Below are 25,726 nucleotides of genomic sequence, written 5' to 3'. Positions count from 1 at the left end.
TCTGCTGCTCAAAGAGCAATACTCTTCATCTGCTTCAGTGATTTTCTCCCCAACAGGTACAACGTAGAAGTAATGAGCATTGTAAAACTTAATACAGTACCATATATATTTTACAGCCCTGCAGATCCAGAGCAGAGAACATCCAGATTGTTTTTACAGCACTAATGCCAGACACATTCCAAATCATTATGTATGCAATGATTCTAAGTAATTTATAACTCTTACCAAGGCAATATTAAAAAAACCAACACAAGAACAAACAAACAACGACCAAAAAAAATCCCTCAAAACATGTAATTGAGAAAAGTAATTTTTTTTTTCATTCCAGACATTCTTTGAGGAAGGAAAAACTTCACAGGATCACAGAATGTTAGGGGCTGGAAGGGACCTCGAAAGCTCATCCAGTCCAACCCCCCCTGCCAGAGCAGGAGCACCCAGAGCAAATCACACAAGAACACATCCAGGCAGGACCTGAATATCTCCAGAGAGGAAGACTCCACAACCCCTCTGGGCAGCCTGCTCCAGGCCTCTGTCACCCTCACAGTGAAATGATTCTTCCTCCTGTTTCCCTGGAACTTCCTATGCCTCAACTTCCACCCACTGTCCCTCGTGCTGTCATTAGGCATCACTGAACAGAGCCTGGCTCCATCCTCTTGGCACTCACCCTTTACATATTTATAAACATTAATGAGGTCACCCCTCAGGCTCCTCTTCTCCAAGATGAAGATTCCCAGCTCCCTCAGTCTCTCCTCTCCTCCCTTAATCATTTTTGTGGCTCTGTGCTGGATTCTTTCAAGCAGTTCCCTGAGGTGCTTCTTGAACTGAGGGGCCCAGAACTGGACACAATATTCCAGATGTGGCCTCACCAGGGCAGAGCAGAGGGGGAGGACAACCTCTCTGGACCTAGTAACCACAGCCCTTCTAATCCACCCCAGAATGGCACTGGCCTTCTTGGTCACAAGGGCACATTGCTGGCTCATGGTCAACCTTCCATCCATCAGGATCTCCGGGTCCTTTTCCTCTTCACTGCTCTCCAGCAGGTCAGTTCCCAAACTTATCCTGATACCTGGGGTTGTTCTTTCCCAGGTGCAAGACTCTACACTTGCCAATTATTTTTTAAGTAGATGTTATTATGAAAGAAAATAATTTCCACCAAACTAAAAGAGTAGCTTGGTAGAAAGCATAATTCACTACAGCAAGTATCAGGCATTAAAATATGTATATGGAAATGAAAAGTCATTCACAATGCCCTACTGTTTTCACAGGGCAGCATTTAGAAAGCAGTATGATGTAGGATGTAAAAGTACATGAAAGCTCTGGACAAGGGACTGTAAAATGAGATTCCCTTATATCAGACTGAGATCAGGAAAATAACTTTCCTGTGTAGCTTACCTCTCTTTTCCCTTCTGTTTACCTACGGTAACAGGATCACACAAATCTTCAAGTAACCAAACACTTCAGGATCTTTGATGTTGCCCTTATAACCAAAGAGGCAGAACAAGACTTCCGTGTGTGACATTTGGATACAGAAGGATTCAAGTTACCTGGCTCAAGATTGAACAGAAAGCTTTAGGCAGCCCTGCAAACCAGAAGCGATTCAGATGAAGCCCAAGGGATGCAAAAACAGCAGGACTTGCCTCGTTTGCCCATCCTCTGCAGAGAAATCACAACTCACCTAGAGTCCCATCTTTGAACTGACAGAGAATCACAGAACCACCAAGGCTGGAAGAGACCTCAAAGATCACCAAGTCCAACCACAGACCTCATGAGTAAACCATGGCACCAAGTGCCACTACAGAAGGGAGGCTCACACTGTTGGTAAGCTGAGCAAAAATGTCTTACTTCAGGAATCTGTCTGGAAGCAAGAATGGCTTTGGATCTGTTCCAGACTCTTTGAAGAAAGTACCTGATGTCCAAACACCTTGATTAGAAAACTGCTCAGTGGTTGTTCAACACTGCTCATTTTCATCCAACACTATGTTTATCTTCTTTATTTCATGTCTCTCTCTTAGCAGCAAGTTCCAGCCTGGTGTAGTCATGGGGCATTAGCTCAATATTGGCCAAGTACAGCAAGAAGAGTCTGCATGAGCATGGTTCTCACAGCATTGCCATGGTTAAAGCTGACATCAGTGGACAGGCTTCCCCCAGCTCTTGGGAAGGACTCATCCAGGCACTCCCCAGCCCAGCCCTAGAAAATGTTAAGAAAGCACACTCTATTTTATTGCTGTTTCCCTGTGTCCTCAAAGAGCAACAGCTCAAACTTCTGCATTAACTCTACAAACTATACAGGCAGCCTAAGCGCCTGGAACCACCTGCACATAAAGTTTCACATACAGCACATGCAGGAACCTGAATTTCTGTGCCAACACAAAGCTGAGAACATACAGACTAGGAAGGAACAGATTTCATCAGGTTTTTTATTTCCCAAACCTAGCACAAAGTACTTTCACACAAAACCACTCATCTGAAGTCAGCCTTAGAAGGAGCAGGAAGCTCTTCAGGAGCAGAGGGCAAGGTACTGTTTGCCAGTGCTATGACACTTTGTTCCTGATCTACATCTGATAGAATAAGCCTGCATGCCACCACCATCCAAGACTGTGTCTAGGGCTGTCATTATTAAATCCAGAAACACTTCACCTGCAGAGTAAATCTATTGAGTTAATTATTCTGTGCTTGGACCGAAAAAGAATATACCATCCTACTGAGTCTGCTTCTACAGGAGCAGAAATCCACCACTTCCACACAAAAAGCTGCAGCCTTCAGTTCTTACCAGAAGATTCCCTTCACATTTATGAAACCAAATCAATCAATCAACATTCTCAAAGGCTCCAATTTCAGTGCAAGTTACATCTTGATTTTATTTCAAATGTCTTCTGGAAACTACTGAATGTCTTCTCCTTCCATTTCTCACAGCGTGTCTCAGGCACAGACAAGGAACTGCCCAGGAACATACTGCAATACCCACACAGGCTTCTGGTTTGGTTCTGTTGTGTTAACAAAGCACATCCATCCCAGCTGAATTTGCCTTGTAGAGGAGATGTAAGCAGCCCTGCTTAGTATGCTTCCTAATTGCCTCTAACAAGGTTTGAGTGAAGGACAGAACAAATGCAAACAAAATGATCTTACTTTCTATTGCACTTGAGCTTTGACAGACTGGAAGCTTTCCAAATTCCCCTTCTATGTTGTGGTTAAAATAGGAACACCCAGTCTGCAACAAATGGAGAGTGGTGCAATTAAACATGTTAGCTGCTGAAGAACTGTCATCTCTGGAGCTGCCTTGAAGCACGAGGAGCCAGCAAATTTGCCTACTTAGGAAGCATCATGTGCACCATGACTAAAGTTTTGTGACATTAACAAAGACCCTTCAAGAATAAGAAGTGATACAAATCGCTGCAAGCTCTGCTTTCTAAACTTGTGATTGTTCCCTCAATACGACACAAATAAAATCAGTCTGAACCTCTCCACTTTTCCAAGGCCCATTAAGGCCTCTTAAATTAAAAGTCTGTCCTTAGGGGCAGTTTGTCACATCACAAAATGGTGACATATGCACCACGACAGGCTGACATCATACCACCCCACCAACAAGTAAATGTCACGATTGTGACATAAAGGCTGCCCTCCAACAACCTTTTGCTAGCCTCAGTGAGACCATGCACAAATATTTGACCACGTGAAGCAAAGAGGTGAGGGGCTTGGAACACAAGCCCTGTGAGGGAGCTGGGGTTGCTTAGCCTGGAGAAGAGGAGACTCAGGGGTGACCTTATTGCTCTCTACAACTACCTGAAAGGAGGTTGTAGACAGGTAGAGGTTAGTCTCTTCTCCCAGGCAACCAGCAGCAGAACAAGAGGACACAGTCTCAGGCTGAGCCAGGGGAGGTTTAGGCTGGAGGTTAGGAAGAAGTTTTACACAGAGAGAGTGATTGCCCATTGGAATGGGCTGCCTGAGGAGATGGTGGAGTCCCCATCACTGGAGGTGTTCAGGAGGAGAGTTGATAGGGTGCTTGGTTGCATGGTTTAGTTGATTAGGTGGTGTTGGATGATAGGTTGGACACGATGATCTTGAAGGTCTCTTCCAACCTGGTCTATTCTATTCTATTCTATTCACTGACACCTCTTGAGACCATAGCAGGGCAAGTCTGTTCCCTTGTGTAAGCCAACATCAGCATATTCACTCCCAGTTCTACAGCACCAGAAATGCCTCCAGTGCTACCAGGTCTGGTCCAGCCACACACAAACCTCACTTCCAATCTGAGCAGGGACAGTCTGATGCACGAGAAGTTAGGTCATTGCATTAGTCAAGCTAAATGAAGCAGTAACAGAACTCTACAGCCAGCATCTTTAAGCAGCAATAGGGAAGGCTGAATCTAAATTAGTCTTCTAATTATTTCCTCTTTAACTTGACTATACAAGTCATTAACTAAGTGATACAGTACAATGCCCTGAAAATTATTATTATAGAACAGCCCTGTTTGCTTTACTACTGTCCTTTCAACAACAAGTGAGAGAGGAGAACAAAGGCACCATCATTTTTTCCCCCCATGTAGACAGACTGATGATACCTACCAAAACCAGGTGTCATTCCTCAGAATTATCAGCATGTCATTCAGAAGGTACAAAAAGTAGCTGAGCATACTAAAAAATATTAGAACTAGTCCTGATCTGTTACCAGCATGAGACTCATGTTGCTAGCAATGAGAGATGAGGGATCCCCCTAATACTGTAGGGGCTTAAATAGGTCTTAACTAATATGGTGACTAGTACGGTCGCAGCACAAGCCCAAAGACCCGATCCAGAACACACTGAAGCCCTTTGGGTTCAGAAATATTGAATGGAGAAGCACTGCTCACATAGCTAAGGGACAGCAGAGTGCATCAGTGAACTCTGAAGAAAGACCTCAATATAGGGAGCTCTCTGCAACAGGAAAGCTATGAGGGCTCGGATCCCATTTCTCTCTCAATTGACGGTCTGGTGCAAGGAGATTGATGCAGGAATCAATTCACTCAAGCCAGCTGGTTTCCCTCTATCTGCAGTGATGGTAAGTTGAGCAGGATATTAGTTTTCTCCAGCTGATGTGCCTTCCAAATGTAACATGATGACACTAGTGATGCTGAACAGCTTTCTAGCTGCAGCAGCTAGAAAGATTAAATTAACCAAAGGGAGCTAGAGGACTAAGAGACTGTAAGAAGACAAAGAAAGGCAAAACCAACAAAGCCCTGCTTGAGCTAATGAGTCTGGTTTTTCCAGTTGAACTCAGTAACACAGAAACATTTAGGGGAAAAAATTTGAGAGGAAAAATGGTAAGAAACAACAGTGTGAGATTCAGCATTTAAAATAGAATACCTCTTTATATTTACTTCCCCTCATTTTGGAGGCTCCCACACCTCTTCTTTTCCATCACTGTGAACATTCCACTAACTGTGAGACAAATCAAACCTAAGAACCCTTCTGTACCAGATGAAATTCAAGTCAATGAAATGGTGCTGCTTGACTCTAGCCAAGAAATAGAATGACAGCACAGGTTCCCATGGAGCCTATAGACAGTCCCCTGTAACTGAATGGTTTTGTTGATACCCTTCAACCCAAGAGCACTTAGAAACCATTATTTAAAAACCATGAAGTGTTTGTAAACAAGAATGAGCAAGATTTTCTAAATCTACCTTTGGCACTTCTTCAGACCTTAAGAAACTTGATTGAGCCTGTTTAATAATTGGCCTTAAAGTAACTCAAGAGGAAAGGGGGGATTTTTGCTTTACCAGAATCACCAGCTTCTACTGGAGAAAACCCTAGTTAACTACAGGCTCACAGGATGTCAGGGGTTGGAAGGGACCTCCAGAGATCATCCAGTCCAACCCCCCTGCCAGAGCAGGACCATACAATCTAGCTCAGGTCACACAGGAATGGATCAAGATGGGCCTTGAAAGTCTCCAGAGAAGGAGACTCCACAACCTCTCTGGGCAGCCTGCTCCAGTGCTCTGTGACCCTTACAGTAAAGAAGTTCCCCCTTGTGTTGAGGTGGAACCTCCCTCCTGTGCTGCAGCTTACATCCATTGCTGCTTGTCCTATCCCAGGGAGCAAGTGAGCAGAGCCTCTCCCCTCCCTCTTGACCCCCAGCCCTTAGATATGTATAAACATCTATTAAATCCCCTCTAAGTCTTCTCCAGACTAAAAAGCCCCAGGTCCCTCAGCCTCTCCTCACAAGGCACGGGTTCCAGTCCCCTAATCCCTATGCCCTGCAAACTTGGAATGAACAAGCAGAATTCCTTGTATCTACCAAAACACCTGCATCAAGCAGCACACCAGAAGATCAGCTGGTTTAAAGTCAAATGCTGAGACATCAAAGGCGTGTTTAAGTACTTGGCAAGAGTGAGACATTTGAATACTCTTAGGTAGACTTTCAGAAATTAAAATTGAGTCCCACTTGTTGATAAGAACACAAAGTGTGTTGGTAATGTACCAGCAGGATAAGGGCTTGAATTGAAAACTACTCCTGGTTCAGATGAGGTTGTCCATGAGTTGTGCCAGGGAGGGGTTGGGCTGGAGATGAGGGAAAATGCCTTTGCTGCAGCCAGTGGTCAGGGATTGGAAGAGGCTGCCCAAGGAGGTGGTGGAGTTGCCATCCCTGGAGGAGTTCAAGAAACGTGTGGCCATGGCATTTGGGGACATGGTTTAATGGCCATGGTGGTGTTGGGTTGGTGGTTGGAGTGGATGATCTTGGAGGTCTTTTCCAACCCAAACAGTTCTGTGATTCTATGTAACAGACATTTATTCAGCTTTAAATAACCCAGGAAAACATTCACCATATAGCACATTTCCATATGCTAGTACCATCATCCAACACTTCCAAAAAGATGCTTTAATACATCCCACAGAAACAAAAAGACATCTAAAAACTACTTCTGCCATGCATCTTTCTTTCTAGACACAACATTAATTCAAGAGAAATGGCACCCTTTAAAATCCCAAACTGGTGAGAAACTTGCAGTAGGAAACAGATACTTTGCAAACTGTGTGTTGGGAGCTCTCCTTGTCATTTCATGGAATTTGTTTGAATTTAAACACTATTTTAATCAAGAGAGTAAGGAAGAGTTTTGAAATTCTAAGATGGAGCTACACAGCCACACGATTTCATAGAATCATGGAACTGTTCAGGTTGGAAAAGGCCTTTAAGATCATCAAGTTCAACCACAAACCTTGCACTGCCAAGTCCATCCCTAAACCGACCTCACCAGTGCCAAGTAGAGAGGGACAATCACAGAATCACCAAGGTTGGAAGAGACCTCAAAGATCATCAAGTCCAACCTGTCACCACAGACCTCATGACTAAACCATGGCACCAACTGCCATGTCCAATCCCCTCTTGAACACCTCCAGGAATGGTGACTCCACCACCTCCCTGGGCAGCACATTCCAATGGCTAACAACTCTCTCTGGGAAGAACTTTCTCCTCACCTCCAGCCTAAACTTCCCCTGGCACAGCTTGAGACTGTGTCCTCTTGTTCTGGTGCTGGTTGCCTGGGAGAAGAGACCAACCCCCTCCTGCCTACAACCTCCCTTCAGGTAGTTGGAGAGAGCAATAAGGTCTCCCCTGAGCCTCCTCCTCTCCAGGCTAAACAATCCCAGCTCACTGTCCAGTCATGCTGGCCACACTATTTCTGACACAAACCAGGAAGCCATTGGCACTTTTGGCCACCTAAGCACAGAGCTGGCTCATAGTACTCCCAGTGTTGACCAACACCTGCAGGTCCTTTTCTGACAAGCACCTTTCCAGTCACTCCCCCCCAAGCCTGGCGCATTCATGGGGTTGTTGTGACCCAAGTGCAGCACTTGGCCTTGTTGAACCTCACACAACTGGCCTCTGCTCATTAAAGCTAAGAGTGAATAAACTATGATAATTTTTCAATCAAACCTAGATGAGCAGCACAATAATTTCACTGATGGGTAATACACAAATTCTTTTTTAGATGGCTTGTGCAGATTACAGACCTGGAAATGGGATTCTGAGTCCTTCATTTCTAATTATGATCATTTAAACCCACCCAGAAGCTTGACACAGAAGCAGTGGATTTAATTTCTGTGGTGGGTTGAAATTTCCCCCCCTCAATATTAACGTTGCCAGACAAGCTCATTTAGAAGCAAATTGGTCTCTTCTCCCAGGCAGCCAGCAGCAGAACAAGAGGACACAGTCTCAAGCTGCTCCAGGAGAGGTTTAGGCTGGAGGTGAGGAGAAAGTTCTCCACAGAGGGAGCAATTGGCCATTGGGATGTGCTGCCCAGGGAGGTGGTGGAGTCACCGTCCCTGGAGGTGTTTAAGAGCGGACTGGATGTGGCACTTGGTGCCATGGTTTAGCCATGAGGGGTTTGGTGACAGGTTGGACTCGATGATCTCTGAGGTCTCTTCCAACCTTATTGATTCTATGAAATGAAAGCATCCCCAATCTAAAACTCACCCTCGATGACTTTTAAGAGATCACTTCACAGCTTTGGGCTGGGGGCAGGAGATGAAATACACTGTTCCTGGGCCAGTTTCAGTTTAGATGATGTATTTTGGGGACACTGTTTGTGTTGGGGTTTTTTAAACACCTAAACACCTGCTATTGCTATCCTCCCAGGCTACAGATACTGCAATGAATGCAAGATTACCTCAAGCAACACTGTGCTGTCTGTCCAAGCCTGCAGACAGCATGTGACCAAGTGTGAACATCTACATTCACTGGAATGGCAACTCCCAAACTGATGACATGTCCGTGTCATTATTAACCATGTCTTTGAAGATGTTGTGGGGTTTTTTTTCCAGCTAGAACTGGGAAGATGATACTATTTAAGCCCTCAGGGGTGAGGAAGGTGATTTAATACACAGAGAAGGAAATGAAGGCAGAATAACAAAGGAGACACAGAGAAAAGAGGAGGAATGAGAGACATACAGAAAAGCAGACAGAAAAGTAAGAGAAACAAAGGACAGACACAGAAGGTGCCTAGAAGCAGGCAGAGATTCAGACTGAGTGATGGTGACTGTGACAATCAGGTTCAGTTAATAAATAGAAGTCTATTTAGCAGCTGGGGAAAAAAAACCCTTGCATATTTTGTGCAAACCCTCCACACACAACAGAGTGTGGATCAAAGCCTCTATATCACTTCCTGGCACACAGTCTGTGCCTAAATGTGAATTGCAGTGCTCTCATCTGAATGGGCTTGACTTCTGAGCTACCGACCCCTGTGAAACAACCATGCTGGACTGAGCCCTGCTCCCTCAGGGAGCCTCAATGTACTCCACAAAAGACAGCAGTGCAACCACCAGACTTGCTGGCAGTTTCTGCAAACCAGATAAAGATTACATCCTACTTTAGCCTTACATTCCCATCTTCTGGAATTATCTCTTCGAAGCCACAAACACTAGAGCCAAGACGTAATCCCTCACAATAATGTGGTCATTGATTCCAACAGGAAGTGGAGGGTCCTCTTTGCAGCCAGCTCCAGCATTCAGGAAACATCTCTTGCCTCAGCAGCACACACAAAAGCAGCTCAAACACTCTTGCATGCTTGCAGACTGCCCAAGACAAACCAAGTCCACCCACGGCTTGCCTTCCATTCCATTCACACATTGTGCCAGTTCATGCCAGTTTAAGAAGTGGGGTTTCAGCAGTGAACTAAACTAAACATAAATATTCTATCCTGATCATTTACCAGCTAACAAGCCAGCTCTCACACTGGTGGTATATGGCAGACTGATATCAATCATCTCCCTCTTCTACCCCCAGGGTCTTCTAAATAAAGAAATGGAACGCAGGGCACAAGGTGCTTATACCATGAACTTAAAAAATGCTCTCTCCCAGAGTTTATTGAAAGCAACACCAAGGCTCAAAGCCCTCTAAATGTAGCCCACCTTTTAACATAATACATCTTTTTTTAAAGCAGCTGGGAGAGGAGGGAGGAAAAGGAGATCTTGGTGGTGGTCCTCAATACTCTGCACAGTAGCGCTTGAGAGATGCTCCAGGAGGATGAGCACATGCATTTCATTAGGAACTGAGAACACCTCCACCGAGCTACCCCTGATAATTTTTAAGCAGAGGTGCCCAGTTCAACCTATGCAGAGGAAGCATAGAACCATTAGGGTTGGAAGGGACCTCAAGGATTCGCCAGTTTCAACCCCCCTACCATGGGCAGGCACACTTCACACTACAGCAGGTTGCTCACAGCCACATCCAGCCTGGCCTTCAAAACCTCCAGGGATGAGGCTTCCACCACCTCCCTGGGCAACCTGTGCCAGTCTCTCACCACCCTCATGGGGAAGAACTTCCTAACATCCAATCTGAATCTACCCTTTTCTAGTTTTGTTCCATTCCCCCCAGTCCTATCAGTACCCAACAGCCTAAAAAGTCTCCTCCCCAGCTTTCTTGTAGCCCCCTTCAGATACTGGAAGGCCACAATAAGGTCTTTACAGAGGCTTCTTTTCTCCAGAGTGAACAGCCCCAACTCTCTCAGCCTGTCTTCATAGGAGAGGAGCTCCAGCCCTCAGATCATCTTTGTGGCCCTCCTCTGGACAGGTTCCAGCACATGCATATCTGCTTTGTAACAGAGGCTCCAGAACTGGATGCAGTACTCCAGGTGGAATGCATTCCTCTACATCTTCTCTTGCAGAATCTGGTGGGAGCCAACAGCTCAATCAGTGAAGTGCAAAGTGGGTTTCCCAAAGCTACAGAACTGCTGTTCAGCTGCTGCACAACATACTTTCCTTCTTCTCTTCTTTACAGTGGTTTTAGAGTTTAGAAATAATGTCTGTGTTCCAAGAGAAATTTACAACACTGAGAGCAGGCTGCTTGCTCCAACAACATGAGCACTGTTGTTCTATCCACCCACCCTCCCCGCTCCAGTATGTGCTCAGCAGCACCTTAGTGGATGTCTCATACAAGAGAGGAAAAATTAACTCTGGATTCTTTTGTATTTGTTTCTCCTATCGGGCTGGGAAACATCAAAAAGAGTAGGATCAGATTTCAGCTCACCCTGTCAGTACTGGCCTCCCTCATCCAAGGGACACAAAAGCTCAGAACCACCAGCAGCAACACTTTCCCTGTTCTCTACCCCCAGCAGCAGCACAGCCAAGGGCAGCCAGGGAGTTTATCAGCCCTCTACAGTCTGTCAGTGCTGCTCAGGACACAGGTCCCGCTCCAAAGCCACTGCACTCCAACGCAAGTACTCTGCATAGTTTCTGTCCAGTTTGTACTTCTCACCCAGGGCAAAGAACACGTTTCAAGTCCACTCTCAAGGCAGCAAGCCTTTTGACATGCTTGCTGTTATGTGGTTGGGTAACAGGCAGGGAACCATAGGAAACCACTTCTTAAAAGCCAAAGAAATTAGCAAAATACGAAATGGGTCTCTAAATCAAACGGTGCTCGTTCTGATGAGGTCCTAGTGCCTGTGTGGCACGTGAGCCTGGGGGGAGGACAACCTCTCAGCTCATATGGCCTGCTTGCTCCTCAGCTCTAACCACATGAAATACTCCAACAGGCAGGACTCCAAAGCCCTATACACATCACTTAGTCTCTGTGTCTTATGAGACTAACATAAGAGAGGCCAGAAGGAATGAGGCTCACGTAGCAGATCTGCAACCAATATAGAGAAGCCCAAGCTAATATGAACCCTCACTGGCCACAATAGGGCCCCAGGCTCAGAAGAAGCACAGTGGGATCACTCTAAAAAACAGCTGGGAACCTACAGACAAAAGTAGGTTAACACCAACCTGCCATGGAGTAGGGTACAGAGTTAGTTGAGATTAGAGCCTGTGAGTGCCAACACAGAGCAGATCCCAGTGGCTGGACTTTGACTTCCTTTCCACTGCAGGCTGAAGTGAGTTGGGCAAAAGTGTGTGGTTTTGTGCCACCCAACTGCTTGTGCTTACAGCTCTCCAGCATTACCAATCTGGTTCCTTGGCACCTTCAGGTATTTTGGGCAACACATTTCCCTGCACTTCACCTCAAGAGCTCTGGACCAGGCTGAATGTTGGAGCTCTCTGTATGTGTATTGCATCCCCATGGGGCCTGTTGCCTAGGGGTGATAACTGAGCAGAAAAGATGTCTCTGTGACCCAGAAAGTAATCCACCTGTCCTTGGCACGGGTACTTCCAGGTTTAAGCCTCATCCATGCTGCCCCAAAGAGTGATTCCAACATATTTCTCTAGCTCTCCATCTCCTCAGACATCTGTCTTGTAGTGACAATTGCTGGTGGAGGCACAGGAATGCATTAACCATAAACAGACTGTTCATCAACACCTGAGAAAAGCACCTTTCATTTATTGTAGCTCAGTTAGGGAGGCCAGGCTATACCCTGCTGGAGTTTACAGACTGAACAGGTCTTCAGTCACCATCATTCTCACCTGTTATTAGTCTGGAGAAGAGGAGGCTCAGGGGAGACCTTCTTGCTCTCTACAACTACCTGAAGGGAGGTTGTAGCCAGGTGGGGGTTGGTCTCTTCTCCCAGGCAACCAGCACCAGAACAAGAGGACACAGTGCCAAGCTGCACCAGGGGAAGTTTAGGCTCAAGGTGAGGAGAAAGTTCTTCACAGAGAGAGTTGTTAGCCTGCCCAGGGAGGCGGTGGAGCTACCGTCCCTGGAGGTGTTCAAGAGCGGACTGGACATGGCACTTGGTGCCATGGTTTAGTAGTCATGAGGTGTTGAGTGACAGGTTGGACTTGATGATCTTTGAGGTCTTTTCCAACCTTATTGATTCTGTGATGATTCTATGATTAGAGAAACACTTAAAGGCCATCAGCTTAGAGCAGAGCCCCAGTGTACCACAACTTGCTAATACTGCCCTTTCCCTTTGGCAGGGTCAGGCTAGGGAGCAAAGTGGCAGTAACACTGACACAGAAAGTGTGTTCAGAGAGTGTAGCTTGCCATCTGCTAAAGCTGAACACCCTGGCCGGCAACCATGGGTCTCCTGCTCAGTGGGAATAAGAATAGATCACCGCAGCTGGTGTTTGCAAGTAAGTTTCTACAACACTTGATGAAGTTTTACACTATCTTGAATGAGCTTCCAAAGATCATAAAAGAAACAAATTTCATTAAGTAAATGGCAGGAGGGGAAACATTAAATACACCTGCTTCATCTACTAGAACAAACTTCTAACAACCACAGAAATCAGCATTTGCTAATGACCAAAACAAGTGGGTTTGTCACCTACCTGGTACACAGGGGACACAGACACAAAAAGTCTCTTACTTTTACTCACTGCAGTTAAGAGGTAGCAAAAGTGAGTTATAAAGGAAAATCCTAAATGGCAAAACAAATGTTACTCAGAGAAACATTTAGCAGTGTAAAGAGTAGGAAAGGTGCAAACACTGAGAAAGAAGCTGAGTTGTTTAAGTGTAATGGTAAAGGAGGGCAGAAAAGAATTATGTTAAACACAGGTTAAGTTTCACTGAAAATGGCTTTAGTCACATATTCTTTACTCTGCCCAATGATCCTGAAGTGCCAGAGTCTAGGCATTCAAATTACACTGCACTACACTTAAAAGGAGACCTGATCAAAACAAACATCAGAACAACACAAGAAGTTTCCTTGACCTGTGAGAGCCTTTTCTTCTCCAGTTCCTAGACTGTACTGAGAAACAATCAAAGGGACAAAGAAACCACAGATGTGATTTTCTACAGTCATGCCTCTTTTAGGTGTTATGGTGATAACCATTACTTTCATAACAAAGCAATAGTGATCCTAAGGGATAAGGAAGCACTGTTATTCTCACATTGCAGGTAGGAAATTGAGGCATAAAATCACCTATATAATGCAAGTTATTTCAGGTGGTACTGGTGAGGTAACTGCCAAAGCTCCTCAGTACTCCCATTCTACTTCAATTTAACCCAATAGCCTTTCATTTGGAACCTCACACTCTGCCTCTGTCCAAGCCTCACATTTCCCTGGAGTATCACTGTGAACACCACATCACTGCCTGAAAGCTTACAGAATGGTGATGGGGCTGGGCAGAGCACCCCCCAAGGGCACCACCCACGCTCTCAGTCCTGCAACACAGCAGCGCCTCAGCATCCCTCTTGCCACAACAGCCTCACCCAAAGCTGACAACATCCACTGGGATCCAGGAACAGTTCCCCACTCCAGTGAGTCCAGCAGGAGGGCCAGCACACACCTGCCACATGAAGCCCTGCAAAACACAGCCTCTCACAAGAGGTGACACTGCCCTCCTCGCCCCTGCACAACAGCACTGGGGTTAGAGCGCTTAGCCAGCAGAAGAGTCTAATTCCTCCTTCTGCATGAATAGTTGAAGTACAGAACTCCTGCCAGCACAGAGACTCACAACCCTTACTGCTAAAGCTGTTCCACTTTTTCTTGGCACATTGCACATCTATTGGTTTGGACAAAAGCAAGACAGAACCACCCCCTCCAAGCACACATACACACACAGTGGGCAGGTTTCTAACTGCCTATGTATGAATATTCCACATTGTAAGGAAGGAGGGGGAAAAAAAAGGAGGGGGAAAAAAAAGGAGGGGGAAAAAAAAGGAGGGGGAAAAAAAAGGAAGGGGGAAAAAAAGGAGGGGGGAAAAAAAGGTGGGGGGAAAAAAGGGAGGGGGGAAAAAAAGGAGGGGGGAAAAAAAGGAGGGGGGAAAAAAAGGAGGGGGGAAAAAAAGGAGGGGGGAAAAAAAGGAGGGGGGAAAAAAAGGAGGGGGGAAAAAAAGGAGGGGGGAAAAAAAGGAGGGGGGAAAAAAAAGGAGGGGGGGAAAAAAAGGAGGGGGGAAAAAAAGGAGGGGGGAAAAAAGGAGGGGGGAAAAAAAGGAGGGGGGAAAAAAAGGAGGGGGGAAAAAAAGGAGGGGGGGAAAAAAGGAGGGGGGAAAAAAAAGGAGGGGGGAAAAAAAAGGAGGGGGGAAAAAAAGGAGGGGGGAAAAAAAAGGAGGGGGGAAAAAAAGGAGGGGGGGAAAAAAGGAGGGGGGAAAAAAAGGAGGGGGGAAAAAAAGGAGGGGGGAAAAAAAGGAGGGGGGAAAAAAAGGAGGGGGGAAAAAAAGGAGGGGGAAAAACTTGAACAGCAGTTGGAGCAATCCTTGGACTGAAACGTAGACCTCTGTGTAACTTCTGTCACGCTCCATCCTTTAAGCACAGAATTCTGCTTCTCAGGGATGCATGCAGGTAGAACTGTAACTATAAATTCTTGAGTGCTGCACATGGATTTTCGTGCACTATCTACCACAACAGTCTTAATCTGTAACTGAAAACCCAACAGCCATGCTACAATAAGGAAGGAAGTAACTGCAGCAGCAGCAATAAACTCCAGATATTTGGGTGAGGAATAACCTCAAATAAATTCTGTGGTTAAGCAAAGTTTGTCATCTAGGCCCCTCTACAAGAAGTGGTGAGAGGGACACATCCTTTCAGAAGTCAACCCATCCAAACTTTCTCACCCATCCAAACTTTCTCAATGGTAACATGTTAAGACTGTCAGGTGAAAGATCAAACCAGGGAACATCTCCACCTCTTTCCTACTGCAGAATTCCAAGCTCAGGTTTGAAAGCTGAAGTCAGGCATGACAAAGGATCCCATCCATCACTTCTTTCAAAAGCGCTTTTGTCATTGGTGATTTGTTAGGGTTTTAAATTCTTATTCCTGGGGCAGAGGTTTGAGGATGGGAATGATTGATAAAGAATGTGAGACCAGGGGAAAAGAAATGCTGAAGGAATGCTGCAGGTCATCAGGTTTCATCCTGAGCTATGGCAAGCAGTCATATGCTGCAGACTACTTTCAACTACTCTTAGCTGCTGCTTTACTGAATTTGTGCTTTCAGGAACTAGAAGGGCAACAAGGCTGGGGAGAGGCCTTGAGCACAAGCCTTGAGAGGAGAGGCTGAGGGAGCTGGGGTGGTTTAGCCTGGAGAAGAGGAGGCTCAGGGGAGACCTTCTTGCTCTCTACAACTACCTGAAGGGTGGTTGTAGCCAGGAGGGAGTTGGTCTCTTCTCTCAAGCAACCAGCACCAGAACAAGGGGGCACAGTCTCAAGCTGCGCCAAGGGAAGTTTAGGCTCAAGGTGAGGAGAAAGTTCTTCACAGAGAGAGTCATTGGCCATTGGGATGTGCTGCCCAGGGAGGTGGTGGAGTCACCATCCCTGAGGTGTTCAAGAGGGGACTGGATGTGGCACTTGGTGCCATGGTTTAGTCATGAGGTCTGTGGTGACAGGTTGGACTTGATGATCTTTGAGGTCTCTTCCAACCTTGGTGATTCTGTGAAGCACTCACTTGCACCGTCCTGCAGATCACCTCTCCGTATCTTAACACCTTTTGGCCTTAACTGACAGGACCATGATGGACTTGGCAATGTTAGATTATGGTTGGACTGGATGTCTTATGAAGAACTTCCCCAACCTAAATGACTCCATGAAAATATTTCACTTGGGCATACAAAGGGCTTGGCATAAAAGCCTCCATAACCTTGGGAAGTTTCATGCTTTAAGTTCATAGATGAGTACACACCTCACAGAACTTCCTGGTTTAGCCAAACAGTTACTTTTTTTTTTCTCTCCTGTCTGAAAAGCTCCTCAGGAGCTTCCTAACACTGTAAAGCTTGGGAAGAATGCATTATGTTCCCACTGTGATATGTGAACCTGTTATCAAGAGCCTAAACACGTACCTAATGATTGGTGTTAGGCCAGATTCGGCTCATCATGCACGTGGAAAACATCAGCAGCATCAGAGAGAGGATTTCAATCTGGTGCTTGTCTTTAGTGTCCCTTGCTAAACTTCCCTCACAGATTTCAAGCCTCTGCCTTCGTCCCAGTGTTGGCACAGTAGCAGCTACTCAAGCTAAGGCTGCTAGCACCTTGCTCCTAAGCAAACTAGGCAATGCCAGTTAAACCAGCAAACCAGGTAAAACCAGGCATGACAGCAGGTGTGGAGGGCTGCACATGGAGGAGGACTTTCAAGTGTATTTGAAACACACACCTAATAATTATGTATGTATCAGTTTTAAGTGGCTGTTTAGAGGACAAGAAGAGCTGCTCTCTCTTTTCTATAGCAGCTGAAACGTGGAGAGAGCTCAGCTGGCAGAGACATGACCAGAAAGCTGTAAGACTGGAACACAGGGTAAGCAGAACCTGGCAGAAGCAAATAAATTGTGGGGGGGGAGATGTTAAACTCCACAGTTACTTCAGTCAGATTAAAGTCATTCTGCTTTCTGTGTGGGATTCTGCTGTTCCATTCAAATATGATTATGGGCTTTGGTTTCTGGTCTTTATCACACTATCATCTCGAGCATTTTAAACCCCCTCTCCCTCTGGGAAATCTGCCTTTCACTTTGCAGTGTATCTGCCATTTATCAAAGATCTGAGCCCCCAGGAGTTTTGACCTCATGCTCCCTTCAGTTTCACAAGCAGGAGCCTGGCTGCTCCAGAGAAACAGCACCAAAACCATCCCACAAATGGACTTTTGGCCAGTTTGGCTAGAGATAAATACATTGACTGTTAGAGACACTGCTGCAGCAATACTGAAGTCAATGCTTTTTATAGATTCCCCTCAGCAAAATTTACTGCAAACAGAACCAACCAGAAAACCAACTGAAAGAAAAGGTCTGCCAGAAGAATATGTTTACTGATCACTGGGCTGTATCAATCATAAATGGTGAAACTGTGGGGCAAAGAGTGGTATTTTTTAAATCAAAAGAAAAAAGTAGGTAGCTGTATATCCTAGAATCAATAAGGTTAGAAAAGACCTCAAAGTCTCAAGCTGCACCAGGGGAAGTTAGGCTTGAGGTGAGGAGAAAGTTCTTCCCAGAGAGAATTGTTAGCCATTGGAATGTGCTGCCCAGGGAGGTGGTGGAGTCCCCATCCCTGGAGGTGTTCAAGAGAGGACTGGACGTGGCACTTGGTGCCATGGTTTAGTCATGAGGTCAGATTGGACTTGATGATCTTTGAGGTCTCTTCCAACCTTGGTGATTCTGTGATCAAGTCCAACCTGTCACCCAACACCACCTGACTACTAAACCATGGCACCAAGTGCCAAGTCCAATCCCCTCCTGAACACCTCCAGGGACGGTGACTCCACCACCTCCCTGGGCAGTACATTCCAATAGAGAGAAGCCAGGATCAGTTCAAGTACCTTTGTGCAGCAATTGCTGTAGATGTGCAATAAACTTTCCCTTCTGACAAGGTGCTGCACCTGGGGGGGGAAAAAAAACTTTGTATATTTCTGTTTACTTCCATAAATACTAAAGCTGGAAAAACCTTTGTATATTTCTATGTTTGTTTCCCTAAATTCTAAGCCTGGGGGAAAAAAACCTTTGTATATTTCCATGTTTGTTTCCCTAAATACTAAGCCTGGGGGAAAAAAACCTTTGTATATTTCCATGTTTGTTTCCATAAACACTAAACCTGGGAAAAAAACTTTGTATCTTTTTATGTTTACTTCCATAAATACTACACCTGGAAAAAAACCAAACTTTGTATATTTCTATGCTTACTTCCATGAATACTACACCAGAGGGACCTTGACAGGCTGGACAGAGTCCAACAGGATTGCATTCAACAGGTCCAAGTGCCAGGTGCTGCACTTTGGCCACAGCAACCCCATGCAGTGCTACAGGCTGGGATCAGTGGCTGGAGAGCTGCCAAACAGAAAAGGACCTGGGGGTGCTGATTGACAGCTGGCTGAACAGGAGCCAGCAGTGTGCCCAGGTGGCCAAGAAGGCCAATGGCATCCTGGCCTGCATCAAGAATAGTGTGGCCAGCAGGAGCAGGGAAGTCATTCTGCCCCTGTACTCAGCACTGGTTAGGCCTCACCTTGAGTCCTGTGTCCAGTTCTGGGCCCCTCAGAAGGGTACTGAGACACTTGAACGTGTCCAGAGAAGGGCAATGAGGCTGGGGAGAGGTCTGGAGCACAGCCCTGTGAGGAGAGGCTGAGGGAGCTGGGGTTGCTTAGCCTGGAGAAGAAGAGGCTCAGAGGAGACCTTATTGCTGTCTATAACTCCCTGAAGGGAGGCTGTAGCCAGGAGAGAGTTGGTCTCTTCTCCCAGGCAACCTGTGACAGAACAAGAGGACACAGTCTCAAGCTGCACCAGGGGAAGTTTAGGCTTGAGGTGAGGAGAAAGTTCTTCAAAGAGAGAGTTGTTTGCCATTGGAATGTGCTGCCCAGGGAGGTGGTGGAGTCACCATCCCTGGAGGTGTTCAAGAGGGGCTTGGACGTGGCACTTGGTGCCATGGTTTAGTAGTCATGAGGTGCTGGGTGACAGGTTGGACCTGATGATCTTTGAGGTCTTTTCCAACCTTGGTGATTCTATGATACACAAAGGGTTTTTTTATGCAGGTGTATTTCTATGTTTATTTCCATGAACACTACACCTGGGGAAAAAAAACCTTTGTCTATTTCTATGTTTATTTTCCTAACAAAGAGCTATATGTTTATGAGGGATCAGGACATCAGCTTACTAGACAAATAAGGGCTTGCAAGGAGTTAATATTTTGACAACAAACAAACAACAGAAAAGGAAATACTGGCACCATGAAATTGCAGAGTTAAAAGGAGTTGGCCAAAGTCCTGGTCACAATACTTCAGCAGTCTGTACACAGCGTGAAGAGCAGCCCATGAGTCAAAAATCAATTGTGAATATGAGTTTCACTCTCTCTGTACTGCTGGTTCAGTTTTGATTGGTGTTTTTTAAATCAGCTAGTATCAATGTGCACTGGAAATTCCCCAGGAGGGTCAAAAAGAATATAGTTTTGCAAAGAGAGTTGTTTACCTAGCACAAAAAAAGGCTTCTGGGATGACTGTGAGGGCTCTTCTAAGGAAAGGGGGGTTTAAAAAGCTGTTAGTGGCATCCCGGCTGGGATTAGAAATGCTGTGTCCAGCAGGAGCGGGGAGGTGATTGTCCCTTTGTACTCAGCTCTGGTGAGGCCATACTTCGAGCATTGGGTCCAGTTTTGGGCACCTCAATACTAGAGAGATGTGAAGGTGCTGGAACCAGTGCAGAGGAGGGCAAGGAAGCTGGGGAAGGGCCTGGAGAGTAAATCTTATGAAGAGCAACTGGGGATAGTTAGTTTGAAAAAGAGGAGTCTGAGGGGAGACCTCATTGCTGTCTACAGCAACCTGAAAGGAGGTTGTGGAGAGGCTGATGCTGGTCTCTTCTCCCAGGTAATTAGTGATAGAACAAGAGGAAATGGACTCAAGCTGTGGCTGGGTAGGTTTAGACTGGACATTAGGAAACATTTCTTCCCAGCAAGAGTGGTCAGGGATTGGAATGTGCTGCCCAGGGAGCTGGTGGAGTCACGAGCCCTGGAGGTGTGTAAAGGTGGTTTGGATGTGGCGCTTGGGGATATGGCTTAGGGGTGAACCTTGTAGAGTAGGGTTCTGGGTTGGACTTGGTGATCCTGAGGGTCTATTCCAACCTGAATGATTCTGTGTGTGATCTATTGACTACTTTTCCCCAAATCAGGAAGGGCAGTGTATTTATAGTTAATCTGGGAAGACACATGTTCAGCTTAAGGCAGCAGGAGGCTGTCCTGCGAGCACACCACCTGTATCCACCCCGATGCACAACCCTGTGTCATTTATCAGTTACGCAAGTGTCAATCAGCAGCCTGTGCTGGAGTAAACGGTGCACTGCACCACCCACCTGTCATCTCCTCAGCTCATGATATTTTAAGACTGGAAAGGAAATTAGTTCCACTTGCATGAGCCTTTGTTTGAAAGTAACAGCGCACAACAGATTTCTGCGGGCACAGAGGACAGAGGGAAGAGATACTAATTGTAGCAATTCACTAACCAGATACACCCTCGTCGTTACGAGGAGCAGCTCTGCAAGACTTGCATCACTAGTGATGGTTTTAACCACACATCCCACTGTTAAGAAAGGTGACAGGCTTGTTATCAGCAAGGGGATTTATAAATAATTAATTATTCAAACACAAAGTAAGAGTAATGAGGACACAAAACAGGAAGCAATTTGCCTTCCTCCCTGCACAGCTCCCTCTCGCCAGCGCAAGGTACTCAAGGAACAGTGCTCTTCCCTGTTACTCTAGCTCACTTCACAATCAGTGCAGCCATATACTCTACTGCACTACCAAAGCCACTGCTGCCCTAATTCACAAAGCTAAGGGCATTACAAGAGGGTAATAAAGTAGGTGTCAAGACTTCTACAGCATGGAAAAGCAGGGGGAGGAGGGAGGACTAACTTAATTTATAGCCTCCTTCATTTCTTTCAAGACACACAACATACTCCCATGATTGCAGCACAAGAGCACTTACAAGGTATCACTAATTTTTCTTCAGTTCCATGTGCACATCAACCTAACCTCTGCTCCTTCTGCATTTATTTATTTGCCCTTGACCCACACAGGAGCATGCCATGGTGGCACCTTCAATGAACTACTCATGCAGGTGCACATCCCTCAGAGGACCACTTACCCATTCATCCTTCATGATTATTTGTCTCTCTCCAACACAGAGCTCAAAGGAACAATCCTACCACCTTTTCCTTCTTCATGTGTTTTACCAAGTGAGATGTTTAAGCGGCTCTGTGGTCACCTGGAGCCCATCACGGTCAAATTTTCAGCTACACAGCTGTAAACGGTAAAGGAACTAGATTAGCTCCTTGGTTTACAAAGTGCTGAGTACCTCCAAATAGGTGCCAGGTGTGTGTGGTGACACCTAAAGATTGCTCAGTGCCTCCTGAGGTTTGCAGGGCCTGATCCAAAACCCCACTGTTACCAGCAGCAGCCCTTCTCTCCTTGACTGTGGTGCGCTTGGGGCATAGGAGCACTTCCCAGCTCCAGCCTGTGCTTCCCAGGCAGGGCAGGATTTGCCAGCTTCTGAATGTGCCAGGTCTGAGCAGCACTGGATCTCAGCCTTCCTGCCTCCATACACTTCAACCAGAGTAAAATAAGCACACACATACACATATAACTATATAACCAAACCAACATTCAAGACCATCTTAAATATGTTTTGGATCAGGTACTTATTTTCAATTCTTTTCATCTCAGCAGCAGCAAAATTCTCTCCAAGCCCTTTAAGCCCATCCTGCTTCCTTTTGGCTTAATGTATTTCTTCCAGTTCTTTTCACACACACACACAAAAAGAAAGATCCTACAAACTCTATACAAATCATTTTTCTCTCATGTTTCTCTGGAAGCTTTTGTGAAAATCAGATCCTCCACTGGAAACATGCAATGAAACAAAGCTAACGAGAAAAGAGCCTTCTAAAAAGCCTGCCAACAGTCACACTGTAAAACATCCAGTGCAAAAAAAGATTGGCTGCTCTCATCTGGGATAGGGCAGCGGAGAGTCTTTCATTACCAGGTCACTCGTTCCAATCCACGCCTGCCCGATGGTAACTCCCCCGACGGCAGGTAGAGTAAGCAACACATTTGTTTAACTAACTCTGCAAAAGCATGTCTTGTTGAACATGTAAAGTGTGGAGACTGTCTCCAGGCACTCACCATGAGAGTATCATCCTGCAAGACCGAGTTAGTAGAGAGTAAGACCGAGTTAGCAGAGAATAACTAACAAATTAACTAAGCGGCAGCAAAGACCTTAACCGCCTGCCTTGATTCTGCCAGTTGCCATTTATCTTTGCTTTTGGAGAGACTACTTGGTAGTACTTTAGCAAGTGAACTGTAGCATACCGTGAAAAAATAATAACATTTTAGCAATACAAGCCCTGACTGCAGCATCTGTTATTAAATCTTTGCAGAGAGGCGAGGAGAGACCACTAGTCATAAATGTGGATTAGCAAGGTTCTACTGTATTTGGTTTAGAGTGCAGAGCATTTTGCATGAAAGCTGTTACTTGCCATTTATGCCCCCCCCCCCCCCCCCCAAAAAAAATGAACTCATGCCAACTTTTTAATACCGAATTCTTCAGGGAAGTAGTTCTTACAGCCTGCAAGCACTGTCCACAAAAAAGCCAGCAGCAGACTAAGCAGCAGAGAAACGGAGGAAGGACAGAATCAGAATAGCTGATGCTACTGATTTGCAACATTTTCTCTTTCAAAGAGCATGGCCATCACCTTAGGCTTCCTTCCTGCGCAAACAAAAAAGTGCCTGGGAAACTGTCAGGCTTTATGATGCTGACTCCAACTCTGACGCCTCTGACCATTAACATAAGTGCTCGGCGTGTGTAAGAGCAACGCTGCATCCTCATGCCTGGAGCCTTAGCAGCTCCACATCCTAGATAATTCCCTAGCAAAACCAGGACTTGAGATCCCAGAGGAAGGAGGATAATTCCCACACTTATGAGAAGCACAACACAAACTCCCTGAAGTGAGCCAAGCTTAAGTAAACTTTACGTGAAATTCACAAAGTTCAAGCAGAGTCAGAGCTTTGCTGAACTGCAGTAGAAAAATGAGTCAGGAGTTTTCCAGATACGCTAAAACCCTCCAGGACGAAGTTGTCTTGAGCTTTCAAAACGATATTTCCCTGACTACGAAGTTACACAGGCAGTGCAAGGTGCCCTGTAATCTTTACCTGTGACACCCACTGCTACCATACAGCGTTTCAGAAAAACTAGAAGCAGCAAATCCCTGGAACCACCGGTGCAAACACGAAACCGTTAATGGGTCGATACATAAAGAAATGACAAGTGGCTGAAATTGAAAGTGAGTTAAAAATAGATTATGGGGGCTCACCAGGAGAGGTTTTCGTCTAAAATAAATCGTAAAATAATAAAGGCCAGGCACGCTGCTTTAACTGCGGGAAGCTGCGATCACTGACGCCCTCATGCACCAACACCGGTCACAGTGCGCGATTTTATCCATCGCTGGGGCTGGAACAATCCTCGGAGAGCTGCTGCTATTCCCAGAGCTTTGCGGGACGGGACATCCCCTGGTCCCTGCGGCAAGCAGCCGGCCCGGCGAGGGGAAACACCGGGCTGTGCCGCGGGGAAACACCGGGGCGTGCCGGGGGAAGCCCGTCCGACCCCATCCCTCCCCGTGAACCGCCTGCTGCGTGGCGGAGACTCGGCGAGGCCGCCCCGCTCACCCTCCACCTCAAGCCCGGCGCTGTGGTTTCTTGGGTTTTCGGGTTTGTTTGGGCTTTTTTTCCTTCTCTGGCTCTTGAAGAGACCAAGCGCGGCGCGGGGGAGATTACACGGGGGATGACTGAATCGAGGTGAATCGATCAAGGCGCGACAATTTAATCTGGGACTTTATGCGGGGCTGGAGGAGATAATCCCCACAGCACAGCTCGCCCTCTGCCTCTTCTTTACCCGCGGACCGCCGGGACCCTGCCGACGGCAGGCGGACACCGCGCCGCCGCTCCGGGGCCGCGGCCATCCTCCTCTTCGCACACCGCGCACCGGCCCCGCTGCAAGATGCGCGCTCGCAAACTTTTCAAACTTCTCGGGAAGTGGCGGAGGGTGCGCGGAGTCGGCCCGACCCTGGCCGTGCCTTTCCATCCCAAGGCCCCTGAGGCGCTGCCCGCCCCGAGCTCGGCCCGCGGGGACTCCCACGCTCCCGGCCGGGCAGCGGGGAGCGGCGCGCACCGCTCGCACCGCCAGCGGCTGAGCGCAGGCGGCAGCGGCAGATGCGCCCCGCTACTTGGGGCAGCAAAGCCACGGTGAGGGCAAGAGTAAAAGCAGGCTGTAATGCAAGGACCCCGTCACCCGACCCGCGCTGCCCCGAGCACTCACGCTGCTGTTCTCGCCCGTCCAGTGCACCATCGCCTGGTTGTGAGATGCGTCCCCTTTGAGCACGAAGGAGGTGCTGATGAGGGAGACCTGCTCCCGGTCCGCCGGCGAGGATGCTCTCCTGTACCGGCCGTCCCCCGCCGCCGCCCCACTCCCTCGCCGCGGCTCCGGAGGGCTGCGTGCCCCACGGGTCAGGGCTCCGGGGCGCGGGCGGCCACAGGGCTCTGCGCAGCGCAGAGCGGCGGCGGTGGCAGCCAGCAGCGACGGCAGCAGCAGTAGCAGCGGCAAGCGGGCGGCCCCGCGTGGAGCGGCGGCGGACACGCGTGTCCCGCCGTGCGCCATGGTGGCTCTCCGGCGTGGCAGTGACAGGCGGGGAGGTGGCGGGGAGGGAGACACCGCCGCGGAGGGCGGGTTGTAACCGGAGCGGGGCTGCGCACCCAGCCGGGGCGCCGCCGCCATCTGCTGGCCCGCGCCGAAACGCCCAGCGCGAGCGGAAGGATCTCGCCCACGGGCGGGCGGGCGGGCGGAGGGGCACAGGCAGGGGCATAGCAGAGCCGCTCGGATGCCGCCCGGCCAGGTGGGCACGGTGCGGCATGAGTAGAGTTCGCTGCTGCCGTTTCGGGTTTTTTTTTGGCGCTGAGGTCCAGAGAAGAGCTTTTGGAGCGCGCTCCCGGCGAAACTCAGCAGTCCCTCGGGGTTGCGGGGGGCACACGGGCCGAGGCTGGCAGGGGGGGAGCGCGTGACCCCTGCCTCAGGCGGCGCAGGGCATGGCTCTGGTTGGGTGGTCAGTGCCTGGGCTGCAGAGCTGAGGTCCCAAGGGCTCAGCGGCTGGAAGCCGAGGTACCAGCGAAGCAGGTGCAAAGAATACAGAATTAACCAGGTTGGAAAAGACCTTTGAGATCATCGAGTCCAACCTATCACCCAACACCATCTAATCAACTCAACCATGGCACCAAGTGCCTCATCCAGTCTCTTCTTAAACACCTCCAGGGATGGTGACTCCACCACCTCCCTAGGCAGCACATTCCAATGGCTAAACTCTTTCTGGGAAGAACTTCTTCCTAATATCCAGCCTAAACCTACCCTGGCACAGCCTAAGACTGTGTCCTCTTGTTCTGGTGCTGGTT

At 47.5% G+C, this 25,726-nt stretch overlaps 1 protein-coding gene across 1 annotated transcript in view; it reads right to left on the bottom strand.

Moving 5' to 3' along the window:
• SORCS2 (sortilin related VPS10 domain containing receptor 2) overlaps positions 1-24,950 on the bottom strand; it is a 565,166-nt gene extending 540,216 nt beyond the window's left edge. Inside the window, exon 1 of the mRNA XM_054172252.1 lies at positions 24,603-24,950. Within this exon, the coding sequence (XP_054028227.1) occupies positions 24,603-24,941 (339 nt within the window). The 5' untranslated portion in view covers positions 24,942-24,950. The remainder of the gene's footprint in view (positions 1-24,602) is intronic.
• Positions 24,951-25,726: the final 776 nt, after the last annotated feature.

Source organism: Dryobates pubescens, chromosome 23 (assembly GCF_014839835.1).
Source record: "Dryobates pubescens isolate bDryPub1 chromosome 23, bDryPub1.pri, whole genome shotgun sequence".
In the NCBI taxonomy this organism is placed as follows: Eukaryota; Metazoa; Chordata; class Aves; order Piciformes; family Picidae; genus Dryobates; species Dryobates pubescens.
Note: the sequence above shows the minus strand (reverse complement) of the source record. Positions and strands in the feature narration are given on the sequence as shown.